At 38.9% G+C, this 18,480-nt stretch overlaps 1 protein-coding gene across 5 annotated transcripts in view; it reads left to right on the forward strand.

The window, feature by feature from the left end:
* Positions 1–18,480, forward strand: part of LOC122871783 (coiled-coil domain-containing protein 122-like) — a 40,272-nt gene that overhangs the window by 3,781 nt on the left and 18,011 nt on the right. Inside the window, exons 7-8 of one of the 5 annotated variants that reach the window (XR_006376925.1) lie at positions 5,078–5,179; positions 7,518–7,652. The exons of 2 other annotated variants lie outside the window; for them this stretch is intronic. Coding sequence is in view for 2 of the 3 variants with exons in the window: in XM_044187157.1 (XP_044043092.1) it covers positions 7,518–7,649 (132 nt within the window). In the remaining variant the exon portion in view is untranslated. Of the gene's footprint in view, positions 1–34; positions 3,246–5,077; positions 5,180–7,517; positions 8,176–18,480 lie in introns of those variants that run through there. 2 more of the 5 variants (XM_044187157.1, XM_044187158.1) reach the window with 2 other exon arrangements.

An 18,480-nucleotide genomic window follows, 5' to 3' on the forward strand; every position in this document is an offset into this window, starting at 1 on the left:
TTTTATCACATTATTTGATTTCCTGTAATAACAGGATGGCCTGCAAGCGTGTTTCACCAAATCAGGGGCAACATCAGCTGTGCGTGGGATGGGATTTCAGGTCGGATGGTGACAGTGAAAATCGGTTTGTCCAGTCAATGTCCATAACAGTGACCCGTGCTGAACAAAAGCCAAGTGTCTTCTCTAACTGTCGGTGTGATGGTGTTGTTTTGGTACACGCTGTTCCAGCTTCCACATCACTGGGTCGCTTGATAGTCTGCGAGGTGACAGTCCCACTGCCAGCTAACAAGGGCGTGACTGTGCTACTTCAGCCATAACTCAAAACTAATTGAACAATGAAACTGCCTTTCCAGAAAATTACTCCACATCAGAATGTATTGCGTCAGCCTCAATCATGTAAAACCATGAAAAGCATATCTGAGGCCTGGAAAAGCTATGGAAATATACACAGATGTTGTAGAAATTGATTGATGATTTGATGAACTAAAGATCAAACTATATATATATATATATATTTCTTGAAGCTTTACAAAGCTTAAAAAGTACCCTCACACTACTGTCTTGTTCATAATTTTTCTTATATTCTACATGAATGTGACAATGTTTGGACCACACATGGTCTTCCTCAGGTGTTTGTGGTAAAAATGTTGTCATGTCCATGTAGAATTGAGAATGAGATAACATTGCATGGGTACTTTCTTGTCTTTTTGTGCAGATTTTCTGCAAAGATTTTTTTGATTGCCAGCTTTCTTAAGCTTGCCTGGCATATAAAAATATATATAGTTAGTCAACCACTAAATAACAAAATGAACAATTTCAAGACAAATACATGCAACTATTTGGCATTTAAAAACAATTATTCCATGAAATATTTGCTGAAAAGGTCTTGAGGAACAAACTGTAGTAACCAGTAGTACCTACCGCTTTAATTTACAGTCAGGGAGTCTGGTTGCATGTGTGGGAGTTAAAGGACAATGTGTGATGAATTACCCAAAAGTTAGGACTGTTTTCATTACCCACTCAACCGCAAATTATAGTTTAGTGGGCCATTTCCTTAAAGGTGTGCTAGGGTAGTCAGTCCAGCCAGTCTAGGTGCCTGCTATACCGAAGTACTGCTCTGTCTGACTGACCTTATTAGCATGTTCTCAGCCTGACAGCCCTCTGCTCTGTCCCGGGCCCCCTCCACTCAAAATGTCAAAACACACACTAACAATATTACACACAAGAGACAAGACACTAAGTCAGAGGCATATGTGCTGCAAACTGCCCAAAACATCCTCTTAGAAAGGACAGTCTACTATATATAGAAACATACTGCAATGTCACTGGCAGAGTGACATATTTCCCCCTTTGAGCGCTCACAGTACAGGACAGCACGTGCCTGTACACTCACGCCCACAGTGCCACTCCTTGACCTTTTAAAATAAACGCAACATGACTATTTCTTGTCTACATTTCTTTTTTAGCCGGGGTTCCCTTTCACATGAAAGTAAACATTATTCTTATAATGTAGACAAAAATAGTGTTCCAGTATGCCATAGAGCTGGAGCTGTTAAAATGAAACTCAATGTGCATTATTTGTTTCAACCACAGTAATGCAAGTTATACATTGTCATGTGCACCATGTTGCACATGCATAACAAGGGGTTTCCACTCTGAGGAGCAGTTCTTTTTAAATAAATTCCCATCATACCCTCCCAGTCCAAGCTAATTAAGCCGAGCTAATTAGGGAATGAATTTAACACCAGCCTTCTACCACATGCTGGTTTTATGTATTTGGCTATGACACGTTTGTCTACTCCACTTTGGCATCGACCGTCACTTCAAAATATACTGGGCTGGTGAAATAGAGAGCATAGAGAGGGAGTTTAGGGATTTTCAGACAAAATAAACTGATGAATATATGACCATTTAGAGAATTACTTTTCCAGTAAAAGACATACAACAGTCAACTTTATCCAGGCCATTTTTCTCTACGAAGTACTTTAACAATCTCATCCTGTAAAGAGATGATCTACTAGTGACAGAACAAAAACTGTGTGGCTCTGTGTTCTTTCACCATTAACATAATAACAATCTATTGTTGAAAATTTGAGTTTATTCATTTAAAACTGGCCTGCCTCCAAGAAACATCAACAACAACAGCAACATTGTCATCTTGAGTAGATGCAGTGCACTGTTTAGTAACTTGAATGACATGATAACCAGAAATGTGTGATGTTAAATAAAACATATAAAGTTAATTAAAGAGCAACATTTAGACTGAATGCTAACACTGATTAGGTGCAAACTAACACAAAATATTTTTCAAGTGAAAGTGTTTCTGTACATATTTTCAGTACTCATTAGGTTAACATTTTTGCATTCAGCCATGATACGAATTCAGATTATACTCCATCTCGTGCGTGATTAAGTGCGTCTGACTGGCACCTTTATGGTTGCTTGCACCTCCTGACAAAGGCAGCTGACCTGGAGTGTATGAGAAATCGTTATGTGCATGCCTCGAGTGTTGGGTTGTGTGTAATAAATTCCTGAACTCTTACTACTGTAGGTTGAGGTGTATTTACTGCAGAGTTTGGCAGAGTGGCCAACATAGCGGTAGAGGTGTAAACAAGAAAATAGCCGATGCACCGTGGGAGTGTGTCTATTTTGCTGGTTATGCAGGTGTGTGAATTATCTAAACTGCATGAAAATCTCATTTGGTCTCCATAATGTATGTATGTGCACTTTTATCTGTTAGCCAAATCCAATGTTAGTTATTTTATCTTATCTGCCTGCACAATCAGTGTTTGTGTGTGTGCTGGCTGACTTCTCTGACAACCATTTTGAAAACAAGTCAGTCTGAAGATAATTCTCCTCCTATGAAAACATTACATCTTCTTTAAGTGTTGTTACTTATCTGCTTTGGACCGATCACATTCCTTACAGATGGGTAGCTGCTACTGTAGCTACACCGCCTGCCATTTACAACAACAAGTTGGGTGTCTGCTCGCTGTGACTGTTTTTCACAGAAAATTACATTCTGGGGACTGTTCCAAGAAACAGGTGATTTAAGATCAGTTACCTGGAAAACCTTTCCGAGAAAAACACTATGAGTCCACGTTCCAGATTTGAGATGCTTCAAGGTTTCAAATCTTGCAGATTACTCAGTAAACTTGCTTCTTGGAAGTGTGGATCCCACAATTTAGCAAGAATTACTAGAATATAGGTCCTTTTTTCGTAATTAGTGTTTAATATTATCTGACATTTCCATATTCAGTGTCATGTGTCATATCACTATTGCTCTGGTATTTGAAATATCATCTTATATAATCTATGAGAAAGAACCTGTTACAACATTAAGGAATAATCGTGCCGAAGGTTTGATGAGAAGATTGAAACCACTCTCATATCTGTCCATTAAATATTAAGTTAAAGCCAGGACGTGATTAGCTTAGCTTAGCATAAAGACTAGAAGCAGGGTCCTGGAAACCTCAACGATATGCAACTCGTTTATTAGTAATCTTCAGAGGTGCTGGTAGGTAGATTTTTTAATCATCGTGCAGAGCCAGACTAGCTGTGGCCCCTGTTTAAAGTCTTTATGCTAAGCTAAGCTAACTGGCTGCTGGTTGTACATGTAGCTCCATATTTAGGATACAAACATAAGAGTGGTATCGATCTTCTCATCTAACAAGAAGCAAGAAAGCAAATAAGCGTATTTCCCAAAATGTTAAACAATTTAATATATCTCTGGTACAGGATGCACCAGAGTGTAATTTAAACAAAAAGACAAATAGTGTGGCGGCGGCTTTGGTTGGTTTTGGCTGCAGTGTGAGTTTGCAAAGCCAGAGATCTCAGCAAATTGATTATTGAGTTGTAAAGTGCTCAAACAATTAGTTGATTAGTCAATGACAGAATAAAAGAAATAATACAGTTTAAAGCCTAAAGAGATTCAATTTGCTGTCCTAAAAGACAAACTAAAGCAGGATATCTTCACATTTGAGAGGCTGGAACTAGAAATGTTGCCAATTTTTGCTTGAAAAATAAATAATATTAACAGGTTACTGATTAATTTTCTGTTTATCTAACTAATCGTTTCAACTCTTCAAACCCTTATCAAACCAGACACCTTGCTAATATCTTATGGTCATTCACAACTAACTCCCACCCAGCAGCTGGTGAGTAGGAGTGAGTAGGCACTTCACCTTAACCAGCTGTGTGTGTGTGTGTGTGTGTGTGTGTGTGTGTGTGTGTGTGTGTGTGTGTGTGTACAATCAGCTGAACTGCATAAACACACTGAGTAAATTTTTCCTCTGTGACATCAGCAGTTTAATCACACCCGAGTAAAGGTGGGATGAGCTTTCCAAGAAGAAGAAATACACTTGAAATACTCCCTCTCCATTTCGTAGCAGTCAGGAGAGAATACAGGATTTGTCTGCTCTTGATCTCAGAAAGATGAACTCAGTTTCAGAGGTTGAAAAAGGATCAATTCCCAGGGAAATCTATATTTCAATGCTACCCATAATTGTTTTGCTGTGGCTTTAAGAAGCTTAGTGCTTCATAGACTCCCCCAGGCAACAGCTCAGTCCACTTGAGTATGGATTTAAGCCCCAGAGACCTGAAGGACTTTATTTACCTTCTTTTGTTTGTACAAGTAATTACTGTCTCTGTAAAGTTATCCAGACAACTCAGAGAAGGTCCTGTCTCACAAGGCAGTAATCCTGTGTTATGAGACAGGTCCCTGGTCTGTGTTGGTGCAGGGAAAATAAGTGTGTAGTTTGTATGTGGATAACCAAATTAAAAAGAAGTGTAAAAAGAAGTGAGGAGGGGCTATCCCTCAGAAATCAGGGTTGAACACACAGGGGAAACCACTGTGACTCCGCTGGCTTCTAATTGCTCCCATTGGTCCTTGTTAGACTAAACAGCATATCACCAGCTCGCCAGTTTACCAACAAAACCTGCTGACTTTTAAACCACTTTAAACATCCTGCCTTATTTTCATGTTGCTTAAATCTGCTCAGATATACAATAATAATTGTCAGCATGTGATTGATGACCAAAAATCTTCTCCTTTATTGTTTTTCTTCTTTCAACGCAGAACAAACCCACTGGGTGGTTCACAAGGGCATTTCTTTGAAGGTATCTAGTTTCCAGAGAGAGCTGTGCCCTTTTCTTGGAATCAGCTGTACACAGAAACCAGGTAAAGGTGTTCAGAGCTATTTTAGGGTGTGGTTGGGCATTAGTCTGAGGAATGTTTTGATTTGCACAGGCACGAAATGGTCCACAGTTGAGTGTAACTTTGCGTCGGGAATGTGGGATGGAAGAACTCAAGAGCATGCCGTGGCTAAAAGGTCTCGCTTAACTCCAGGAAATAGCCCAGGCCAAAAATAGATGTAATAAAGGAAACCTTTAACCCACAAACACTGCTGTAACAGAGCCCCACCCTGCTACGTACCTGAGCAACGCAAACAAACACACCCCTACACACACTTTGATGTCCTGGTGTTGTTAGCAGATAACAGGACATTTTTTTAATGCATGTTAAGACACATTCAGTAACTCTTTGTCCTAAAACCATCTTACATCGTATAATACATGTGGGCAGCATGTATGTGCTGTTTGCTTACAGAAGCATGACAACTTGCCTTCACATACTGACAGGAATTGTGACATATAGTGATTTATTTAGACTTAAATGAATCCCCTTGCACATAATAATATATACAGTATACTGTATATGATATATCTGGCCCCTCTGCCAAGTATACATCTGGAGGTGTGCAGAGTCAGTGCTTCACACCCACCCACCCAGCAGTGAGTCATTTTTGTAAATGCTGCTCAGCATCATCTGAAATCCTCCAACACTGATTGTGGGGATGGAGGAAGGATTCAGATCTTTTACTTAAGTAAAAGTAGTAATATCACCATTTAAAAATACTCTCTTACAAGTACAAGTTTTAAGTAAAAACATAAAAGTACTATAAAAGTAAAAGTACTCACCATGGATTATTATACTATATTATTATACAATTAGATTATGATTACTGATGTATTAACCTGTAAGCAGGATTTTAATAATGTCGCTGGCTGAGGTACAGCTAATTTTATCCATTGTATATATTGTTGGGTTACTATATAACAATGTAGAGCTGACATGATTAGTCGATTATTTGATTAGTCTATTGATATAAGATTCATCTACTACTATTTGATAATCGCTTAGTCTTTTAAATATAATTATTTAAGCAAAAAAAGCAACAATTCACTGGTTCCAGCCTCTAAAGTGTGAATGTTTTTCTTTTTTTTACTCTTCTATGATGGTAAACTAAATATCTTTGGGTTTCGGACTGTTGAACAAGATATTTGAAGACGTCATCTTGAACTCTGAAAAGTTGTGATGGAAATGTTTTGCCATTTGCTGACTTTTTATAGACCAAACAATGAATCCATTAATTGAGAAAATAATCAGTAGATTAATCAGTAATGAAAATAACCGTTAGTTGCAGCCCTATGACAATGCATTGTATTGTATGTCCTCAATTTAGGTTTTTAAAATCTTCATTTGCAAAGTAAATAGCTGAAAAGCAAATGTTGTGCAGTAAAGGTACGATATTTACCTGAAATGTAGTGGAGAAAGAGTATAAAGTAGCATCAATTTTAAATGCTCAAGTATCTCAGAATTGAATATCTAGTCACTTTCCACCACTGCTAAACCGCTGCTAATCAAATGTCTCCTACAGTAGCTTCTGTCCAAGGAGAAAGCATTTAAAATCATATTTTGTTAAGGCCTCAAATTATGCAGACTGTGATTCAGCGTATGTATATGTGATAAGCAAGTAAACACAGTAGGAAGACGATTAGTATAATTTCTTCTGGTAAAGGTGTTAATTAGCTTGTGCATCTTCGGCACACTGCAGCAGGAGTATTGTACAACGTGTTGTGTAATGTTTGCGTACTGTAAGTCACAGACTCCTGACTCTGTGCATTAAATATGTATTACACATGTCCTCCCTATAGTGAAATGAACATCTTTGTCTCCGCTAAAGTGAGCAGTATGGATATGTGTATGATTATTGTGTGAAACATAAAAGGAAAGCCCACGATGTACGTATAACAACATACTCCACAGCTGGTTCTTTATGCAGCTAATCTTTACATGCCTTAACATATGAGGCAGGACCGTAAAAGCTCTGGCCTCCCTTGAAACTGCGGCACAAGAGATGAAGAGGCCGACTTAGTTCCTCCGCAGCTAGAAAGTAGGGCAGCTGGGGGGAGCAGCAGGGAGTCCCGGGTCGTCCATTACGTCATAAGAACTAGTGCGTGCTTGCACAAGGAGGGGGGCTTGGCTCACCTTGTTTCCTCTCTGTATCCTAATTGCAGACAGAACAGTGGGGCAGTAAATTATGAATGAAATTCAGAAGGAAGCAATGGTGGGAAGGAACTAAAACTCAAGTATCTCCCAGTGTCTTTCTCACATATAGATTTGGAAAGCTCACTGTCTTGTATGTACTGATCCCTATTTATTCCCCCTCGCACAGGCACACAGAAACCACAGCTGCAGTTTTATCACTCTGCAGGAAGTTTTTCACAGGGCATTGAAGATCGGCAATGAAAAACATGAACCACATCCTCCCCTCTACCCGCCCTGTTCTGTTCCTAAAATGTTATGACTGAGAACAAAGAAAAAGGCCATAACTTGGATTTTCTTTTATGGTTTATTGTTCATTTATTCATTAGATTTAATCAGCCACTGTATTTTGACAGACATTATAAAACAACCCAAAGAACCCTAAATGTACAGATAAATCTGGCGGCCTTTCTGTCACCTAAGAGCAGCATTACGCGTTTACATCATGTGGGATGGATTCCCATTTTACAACCTGCAAGTTTTTATGTTATCTGACAACTCAAGAGGTGTATGATTGTAGAGTTGGCCATGTGAGGATTAAAAATACTATGAATTGACAATATAGTGCTATATTCAATAAAGTTGGGTTTAATCATTTTATTATTAACAAGCATTAGCTCATATCCTCATTTTAAAACTCAAGCCTCTCAGCTGACAAAATGTTTTTGTGTTTGAATGAAGTTCCTACAAAGTGTATGTAACTATGTCTTCATTAGTGTATAATCACCCGAAAATAAGAATCGTTGTGTTTTCATCACCTTAGAATAAGCTGTTTATATCTACAGAGGGAGCGGGTGCTCTTCCACGGAGGTCGCCATGTTGCACCGCCATGTTTCTACAGTCAAACCAAACACTGGCTCTAGATAGGGCCTTTCGCGTTTTTTGAGAGTTTCACGGCCACCATAGTTTCTCCTACACACTTGGAAGGTGAGGATGATGCAAGCGGTATTCAAATAGTTGCAAACTGCAATTTCACCGCTAGATGCCACTAAATCCTACACACTGGACCTTTAAATGTGAAAATTAATGGCACATATTGATAAAAGACTTGTTTCAGCCATGCTAGTGGTGTGGCTCTAGGGATAGCAATATCGGTCTGTCAGTTGGTTGATTGGTCGGTCCTCCAGACTGAAATATCTCAACAACTATTAGAGGGATTGCCATGACATTTTGTACAGATATTCATGATCCCCAGAGGCTGAATCATACTGACTTTGGAGATCCCTTGACTTTTCCTCTATCAACACCATGAGGTTGACATTTGTGGTTTTGAGTGAAATGTCATTTATGTTCCCCTCAGGATGAATTGTAGTAATTTTGGTGATCCTCTGACTTTTCACTGAGCGTCATCATCAGATCATAAATCCGGTTTGCTTTATGACCAAATACCTGCAAAACTAATGACATTTCCATCAGCCTCAGCTGTACTTTGAGTTCAGTGCTAATTAGCAAATGTTAGCATGCTATCACGCTAAACATTATACCTGCTAAACAACCGCATGTTAGCATTGTCATTGCACAGTACAGCATCACAGAGCTGCTAGCATGGCTATATACTCTTAGTGAAGTTACAGTACATAAGTAATATGTTTTCTAGTTCAGTATTTAAATGTGAAAATACATGATGTTAACAGGCTTGACTTTATCTCCCACAAACCCCTTTTTAAATGTAGGTTAAATATAGGACATTTACAAGCTGCTTTAAGCTACAAAAATAATGGCAAAGAAGAGACTGCTCTTTATGGCTGTACTTCTCCTATGGCACTTTGAAAAGTGTTCCAGTGTGAGATAAACACATTATACAAACAAACCCAGCAGCCTTTCTCAGCTGCTGCTTGTGAAGAGGCTGCTTGTTTACCACTTAGTACAGTACACCAGGTGTGTGTGGGTGTTTAGACGCCAATATTTGCCTTTTTCCTGCTGGTGTTTTTTTAAAGAGAGCGTCAGTGGTCTGGATGGCTGCAGGCCCCAGAAAGCATTTGATTTGCACGAACCTCTACAGTAAACATTAAAGCTCATTTTGGCTTTGTCAGACTCTGAATTATATCAAGCTTTGCTTCATGTCAGTCACTTGGCACCTACAGAGAAACTCCCTCAGGAAATAATCCTTCAAAACATGTCGCATTACAAACTTTACTATTGCATCATTGTCTTCTTATTGTTAGCCGCGAGAGCAGCCAATGTCACTTTAGCGTTGACACTTTGTATTGTAAAAATGACAAATTACATACGGATACAAAACAGCCCAACAATGAGCGGGTAAAACCTGAAAGGCAACGTTTATCTTGTTTAAAGCACTTGAGATCTACAGTATTTTACACAGTCTGCTCTGCTGTATCGTGACTGCAGCTGAAACACTGACCCTTTCCTCCACTTTTGTTCTTTCTCTCAAAGCTTCTGCTATGGTTGGTGTGCATGCGTGTGTGTTTCTTTGTGTACATTCATCAGTCTGAGTTTGTGTGTGTTGTACTAGGCTTCAACTCCCACATTTCTAAAGTTACAAATACAGTATTTGTGGTGAGTATTGGATGAAGGAGAGAAATAAGCTCTTGTTTGAGAAGATGAGATATTAATTAGTCTGGAAGCTCCGGGTGTTTCAAAGGTTGTACTGTGTTTTTTAGAGGCATTAAATCGATAGTGACAAATGACAATGAACGCCGGTGACAGTGTGAAAGAGACAATTCAAGAATGTGTTATAATGATGGGGAAAGTATTTGAGCACTGATGTAAGTGAGGACAGACATATTAATTCATGGAGGCAGAGCTCTGGAGGTATAATTAAGTATAACTGAGTGCAATTAGTAAAGCTAAATGTTCGATTTGTTTTTATAAAATGATCATGTGGAAAAATAAAATCATACAGCTTTTGAGTTTTATTATTATTAATAGCATTTATATATTTTTAGCATTTGCTATCACTGAAATTTAATTATCCCTTGTTTAATATGCAGTGGAATATGCCTTACATTTAGTGTTTTGTGCAGTTAGTACCTCAAAAGCCAATATCACAATCATAGCAGCATCCACATTCTCTGAGCCTGAGATTTAATTTGTCGTTTCATATTATTTTGTGTCACAAGGTCTCGTCACCAAAATCTCAGTTTTGACCAGAGCTGTCTCTGAGTTTTAGATTAAACCAATTTTTAGAAGCATATTGCCAGGAAAGAAAAGCAATTTTATGTAACGCTTTATTTTATGGGTCTGTGAAGGAAGTTTCCTGGAAATAACTATGTAATTTGATACTAATTACAGGTGAAATACAGATTTCAGATACAGATGAAAAGATCAATTTCAATTTAAAGTAAATTTTCATTGAACACTGTGTATTATCTTTTAAATAGTACCAAATGACTTTGTTTTTTTCCAGGAAACTGTAAGTTATTAGGAAAATTACACACCCGTAAATGACAAAATGATATGTTGCTCTATAAATGTCAAGAGTCAAGGAATTCAGAATGATCTTTTTCCACCTATTTTGATCTTACAACACTAGTTTTGAATGCGGATGCAAACTCACAGCTTATAACAAATATTTTATAGTATTTCACACTTTATCTGAACACTGTTTTATGAAGGAAAACGAAATATGGGATCAAGTATGTGAGAACTCGTAAGCTCTTGAAAAAAAGACAACGTGCAGAGGGCAAAACATTATGTTACGTTATACAATTTTCCTTCCCAAACTGGAGACAGAAATTTTGTCATGAAGAACAGAACAGATCCATCTGTATTTTGCTACTTAACACACACCAAATGACAGTGCATCCATGCCATATCCCGTGTACTGTAGGCTTGTGTGTCCCACGCCTCACGCTCATATTTAATGTAGCTCTGCACCTGTTCTGCTGGAGGGGGGCTGATGAGGACACAGTGTACTGTATGACCACACTGACGGAAATATTAAAAACAATGCAAAGAATGAAAATGTCTGTCTTTCTGTGCGTGTGTGCATATGAGTTCGACGGGTACATTCTGATGCATGCATGTGTGTGCGTCCCAGTCGGCTGTATACTATATGTATAGACTCTGCTGGAACACCCTGTACTTCTCAAAGCCTAAAAATCCCTCAGCTAAAGAGATGGGGGGGGAGTTGTTCACTACGTTGTGTTGCCCATAGTGGGATTGACCTAAATATCGACTATATCTATTATATCTCTTTAACAATCTAAGTGGTGTGATTCTGATTCAGAAGAGTGATTGTTTAACAAAAAAGGCAATCAGCGTCTCCGTCCATTTTTTGTCTCTTGCTCTGGTTTTCTTCTTCTTTCTTGAAGGAAAGCATCAGTGGCTACATGAATAAATAATACCCATATATCATCTAAAATACAAGCTGTATTAGTCGAATCAGTCCTAGTTAAATATGTAAAGAAAAGCACAGGAGAGAGAAAACTGGCAGAATGAACTTAAAAACATAACAGGAGTTGCACACTTGTTGTAGATTGTCAATGAATTAAGTCATGAAGGATAAATATATATTTTTTATTAAGTCATTTTGACTTTACCCAGTTAAATAGACAGAGATGGATTAAAACTTATATTTTCTGTTCCAGAAATAAGAAACTAAAAATCCAGCACTGGAAAAGAACCTTACTCAACAGTATGTTGTGTGGTTCGCTCCGTATGTCCAGATGAAGACTGAACGATCTAATATCCTGTTTATTCAGTATTTCTATTTTTAGCAGCTTTTAACAAACATCATTTCCCATAAGCGAATCCATGACTGAGTTGAGGGGCCCGTGGATGGTTCAGACATGTCTGTAATAACAGCAGGACAGACAGGACGAACAGTGTAGACATTTTAGGACAGCGCGTTTTCAAATCAATAGCTCGTTTGAGCTGGTCTGAATCAGTAGATGAGTTGGTAAATGTGATGCGTTTCTCCCCAGTTTCTTTTCACAGACAAAAAATTCAAGTGAAAATGTATCACTAGAAGTCACGTGGGAACGTTCAGAAAGAAGGTCGTATCTGCCCAAATATCAAGAAGGCATCGTATTTTGTTGATAGTCCAAGTCAGACATCCATTCATTCTCCAGCTAGCTGCTAACAACTGTTGATTTTCCTCATCCACACCCCAGAATGCAAAGCCTTTTAGTTCAAACTTGCAGAGTACGAAACCAAGTTATGATGTCGTACGTACCTGCGCTGCAACGCGTAGCTGTAGTTTTTTGTTTGCTCACAAAGTAATCGCTGTTGTTAAAATCACAAAGGTGTCCATTTCTAATAGCAAGTGCTGTAGTGAATGTTGATTTGGCTCAGAATATTGAAAGTAAACCCCAGGAGCACATTTTATTTTTTCAGAAAGACAGATGAAAGAAATGAGTTAGTTAATTAGTTATAGAAGCTAGTGGAGGCTAGCCCGGAATCAACATTTATATACCATGTTAATCCACAAACCTTGAAAATGCTGGATCACTGTGATTTCTGTCTGTCTCACAAACTGTCTGCTGTTTATCAGCTGATGATAGTAAATTAGCATCAGCTGGTGGTAGTTGTATCCAACTGAAAGTCAGTACAGTTTCAAATGAATGCATCAAAGTTATATACAACATGCCAATTGGAGGGGATAAGAAACAGTCTAACCTTGATTACAGTCACATACAATCATGTTGCATATAAAGGATTTGACATGTAATGGAGGCATGTTATGTGCCAGACGCTGCAATGACACGGTGTATCTATGGAAATAATTAGTTTTAAAGTCATCCTCAGATAGCATGTTTCTCTCTCGCTGTTTGCGCTCCTCTCTTTTTCCTTCCTCTGTATTTTCTTCCTGCTGATGCTGCTCCACGTGTCGCTGTCTGCCGCCTGGAGCTGGCCTGAAAACGTGCCACAGATTTAAGGAGGGAAAAATTTAAAGGAACACAACGAATTTTTTGTGGGGGAAAGATCGTCTTATCTTACCAGTCAAGTTAGAGCTCAGACGCCAGATATTTCATGACATTTGTCTTTACTGTGTTCACAAGAAGAGTGATTTGAATGATCGTTTATGACTTCATATTTGGGAAATATTTTATACTGTAGCTCAGAGTTTGTAGTGAAGTACGCAGATGTTTAAAAAAATATTAGAATATAGACCGTGAAAATGACTTTTCTTATGTTTTTTAATCATAGTTATTTTTGTTGTCACATGATTAACTTATTTATTTATGCACTGAAATGCAAAAAAAAAAAACTGATTGTATAAACAAAATTCATAATCATTCACCATATTTGAGGCAATGTCCATTTTTGTTGTCAGTCACGTAGCAACATTTGGAGCGTTTCAGCCACCTGTTTTTATGCGCATTTTCAATTTGCGCATAAAACCCCCCGCTTTTTTACACTTGGCTGAGATGGAAAAGTTGGTGTATTGATAAAAGCTAAATTTGACAAAGTGCAATGGAAACAGACTTGGCAAATAAATAATGATGTAATGTACATGAAGCATGTGACTTAAACGTCCACTTAAGAGACAAAAATGGCGGCAGACGAAAACATCAGATCTGTGTGGAGCGATGAGTATGTAATTTTTTTGAGGTTTGACTGGAGCTCTGCATGAGAGGCTTGACTGCCCTAAAAAAAGAAGACTTCCCGCTGTCTTTAAAAAAACAGAAGTGGAAATAAGAGTGAGGTGAAGGACGGCACAAGGAAGAAAGAGAAGGCTGCTGATTTCTCTTCCTGTCTCCGAAAAAGGAAGCAAACAGGGAACACTGCAGTGATAAAAGCTGACCCTTGACTGCGTGTGTTTATATTCGCGTGTGTGGTTGAACACTGTGTACCAGACGCAGGCTGAATGAGGGTTCGAGGACATGGAGGACACACAGAAATAGGGTCTCAGAAGCACTGAAAATGAACGAGAGAGTGAGTTCAAGTCAGAGGACTGACTGACTGACCCAGATCAGCTCCATCTATCTCGGCTGAATTGCTGTATGGTTGAGCTGCAGGAGAGAAAAAGACAAAATTTCTCCCTGAGTAGTTCTGCTACAAGAAAACAAGATGCAAAGGAAGCTTTGTTGTGTCATGGAAGCATTCAGCTGTCTAGCTAAATAGGAGGAAAGATGATCTCAGAACAAATGTGCTTTTGGGGAAAGTCATGGTTTGTTTAACTCTGCTGTGTCAAATTACCTGCACACTGGGCACATGCACTTTCCGTCCCTGCAAACAGAAAGTAGGTTTTGTGAGTTTCTGTGAAGAGCTTTGCACGTTCTTGCAGAAGTGTCAGTACAGACAGGCAGATGTCAACCAGATGATGGGCTGATCTGGGGTCAGGTTTGCATGGCTGTTACCAGGTCTGTACTCCTACTTTGCTGAGAGGCATCAGGCTTTGTCCACCATTTGGTGCCCACCTGTTCAAACACACCCGTGGTGAATTAGCATAAAAGGAAAAAGCTTGGATTTCTAGCACACACAATATTAATAATGAAAACACAACACTGGATCGGTTTGACCTGAAAGATCATCTTCGCAGGTCTTTCTCAATCAGGTCACATTCACATCGATTGTCAGTGCAGACGAGAAGCATCACCAACGCCTGCTGAGCGTTCAAGCTATTTTTGAGATTGCTGTAGTTTTAGGTCACATTACTGTGTCACACAAGGTCGAGACTTCTCTTTCCTCCGGTCTGAGCTGAGTGCTGAGTGGATGTGTCCATGTGGAGGCAGAGGAAGGACGTATTTAATGCTCACGCTGGCATTGTGACAGCAGCGTACCCTCTGATTGTTGCTGATCAGCACATTGTCTGCACAGAACAGACTGTCTCCACTTGACTTCATGAAACAGTTGATGCCAGTCTGTGTAAGGATGGAAATCAATTACTATTGATGCCAGAGTGAAGCAATTATCTCTTTGCTAAGCCCCGTCCCGTAGCACAGCACATATATGCAGTTTATAATGATAACAATGGCAGATTTAAAGATTCAAAATTTTATGTAATTTCTAGCTGGCGACCATCGATTTAACTGTCACTAGCAGATTTCATCAGCTGTAGCTAGCTAGCTAATTAAGCATTTAACACTGAAAACACTGTCTCCAGGTGGCTTTTTAAGGGTCTCCAGCTGAAGCATTTTAAAATGAGAATCTTGTAACAAAAGGTTTCATATGCACTTGATAGCTAGCAAACATGATAAAGTGCTAAAAGACGGAGCCTAAAGCTAAATGTCAGCATCCTCACCATCCATGTGAAATGAAAATAAAGAAACCAATGTTCTCTTATTGCAGAGTAGAGCTTGTTAGTCTGAGAGTTATAAGTATTAGAAGGATAAACGTAAGATCATATTGTTTTGGGGTTTTTTTGGCTGCTAGCTTACATACTTGTTCGTATTGCCAACCAGTATATTTTTACTTTAACGTTACATGAGAAAAGACTTTTAGAATGAGGACTAACCAATGTGTTTGGCGAACGTAATGTAACGTTAGCTGGAGTTGCTGAAGTGTAAACTTCCCCAAACCTAATAAAGAGCAGAACAGAGCTGCTGACGTTAGCCTAAACTCCGATAGCATCCAGGACCAGCTTCCACACAGTGGAGAAATACTACACAGTGGATGTGCTTGTCGTGATCGGGGCTTTTTTCAACTTGTAACCCTACAAATGATAGTTAGTAGTTAGTTTATATATTGCTCCTTGGCTTTCCTGGAAATAAGCTAGTTAGCCAGACATGCTAACACTCACGCAAATCTTATGTAACAAAACAGTTTGACACCTGTTTTACTGTCGGAAAGGTTTACATGGAATAACGTACGTTGAACATATTCTAAAGTATTTCATTCGTATTATCGTTGTGCTTACACAACAGTTTGTTGATATACAGTATAATGTGCTCACATCATTGGCAAATTAGTTTGTTTAAATTCTTTGCTCTTGTTCTGACCTGAGTAACGTTCGCCAGCTACACCTTTCCAGCTCTATCCTGACAGTCTTTTAAGCATCTGTTCTTATAGCTAGATGAACAGATCCTTACAATCTTTTATCTGTAGCCTATTTTAAAGAGCAGGTTATGGCATAACAAGTCAAAAGACGGCAGACAAGCATAAATAATATGCTATTCAAAGTTAACCTACATTGATGCTACTCTATTGTAAACATAATCCAAATATTAGCCTACTGCATGCCAGCATCAAAGGTATTTAATACACACCAAATGTAACAGTTCATGTAAGAATGTGTAACATCATCAACATTGCTGAAATGGTAGTATTTGAGGTGCAAAACTGAATGCTTGGGAAAGTACACACATGCAGGATTGTCAGCTCCTAAAAGTATCAGATCTAAGGTGACAGGCATTGTAAAATAACATCACAAGATAGAAGAGGCTAGTAAATGGACATGTTTTCTCTTGGTCAAGCCACGTTTGCATAGCCTGAGGTAAACAGCTTCATACATCCTAATTTAACTAATCAACACACTCCAACACTATGGTCTTGGTTAATCTTTTCACAGAGAATAGTCACCATCAGATGCACAGTACAGGTACTTCGTGGAAGGAAGTGTAGTCTTAATGTCAACATTGATATGGGATGTCAGTTACACAGTACACAATGTTTTCACTTTGTATAGATTTTGTATGTACAAGGGAAGGGGAAGGGGTGAAGAGTCAGCTAACAGAAGCATTGTGATTGTCAAAATGTCATAAAATGTTCCCCAAAATGCATCAAAAATGGAGGAAAACCTGCCAATGTGATTACTAGACGAACGTGCTGACTAGAGGTGCACCGATGAATATAAACTTTGATCTCAGGAGATGAAAGGTTTGGTTTTGTGCCGTATTCTGTGAACAAAGTGCAATGTAGGTCAGCCACAGTGCTGACACAGTGGGATGTGGTCAAACTATTGTTGAATATGTGTTTTTAAGGGTGACGTTGATGTTGACTGGAGTCTCTTAACTTGAATGTTACATTTTAGTGGCAGAAGCTGCTTTTTTCCTGTTGAACTGTGGATTTTTTAACACACTTGTTTTGACTCAAACTGCAAAAAAAAAAAATTATTATTCTCTATATTTTACTTTATGGCCCATAAATTTTATGTCTTTCAAGCATCCTTCTAATAAACAGGAACAGTCTGTGCAATAAACAACCTGATTAAGAGGAAAGCTCTTGTTGGGCCTGTTGTTGTCTCTCCTGCTGTGTCAGTTTAACAATGGTGTAATGACTGTCTGGCTGCACGGAAGGGAGACACACACACACACACACACACACACACACACACACACACACACACACACACACACACACACACACACAGACAGACAAAAATTCACTGTATGTCAGCCAAAACAAACAAAGGATTACAGTGAAGTGCACTTAAGGAAAATCCGAGTTACATTTACTGCTGCCTGTAGTTTACCTCATCATTTTGTAACACACGCCACAGTTAATTAGACATATTCTTCTTGTTTTTAAAACAAATGTTAGCGTGAAACTGCTTGAAAATGAACTACATCCAGGCTAACAAAGATTACCCAAATTAGAAGATGAAATAAACTGATTCTCCTTGTTAAAACAACCACGTCACTATTGTCGTAGAGCGATGGAGATTTCATTTTAGGATGAAAACTTTTCCTGTTTTGACAACTCAGGGAGCGAGAGAAGGTGCTGAGGGCAGGAAAAGTGGAGGAAGAACAAGGCCGTAATCCCCCATAATCCCCTTCTCTCCCCAGTGGGGCGCCAGCTACGTGCCTCTCTCTCTGTCCGTGCTTCTGTATGCGGTTTGTTTTGAAATTTCAGAGGGCTCTCGCTAGGCGGTGGGGGCACATGCCTCCGAGAAATGTGACTTTGGACAGAGGACAAACGAGGACAGGGACAGGGCAAAGTGTGTGTGTAATGACACATTAGTGATATCAACATTTTCAGATTTGCTTGAGCCCTCTTTTTATGGACATTTTCCTCCTTTGATTTGATAAATAATTCATGCTTCAGGCAAACAGAGAGGCAGGGAAGGGTCAACATGAGCCACACTACATAGCTACACTATGTACTGTGTGTGCTTGTTAGGATATTCTAAATAAAGGGGAAAATAGACATTGAGGATAAAATGACAGCAGGCACTGAATGTATGCTGGTGGTGTGTTTATGATCATATGCTACATCTTGCCTGAAAATATGAAGTCCTGATGTGTTTT

This window comes from Siniperca chuatsi, linkage group LG24, assembly GCF_020085105.1.
Source record: "Siniperca chuatsi isolate FFG_IHB_CAS linkage group LG24, ASM2008510v1, whole genome shotgun sequence".
Lineage (NCBI taxonomy): Eukaryota > Metazoa > Chordata > Actinopteri > Centrarchiformes > Sinipercidae > Siniperca > Siniperca chuatsi.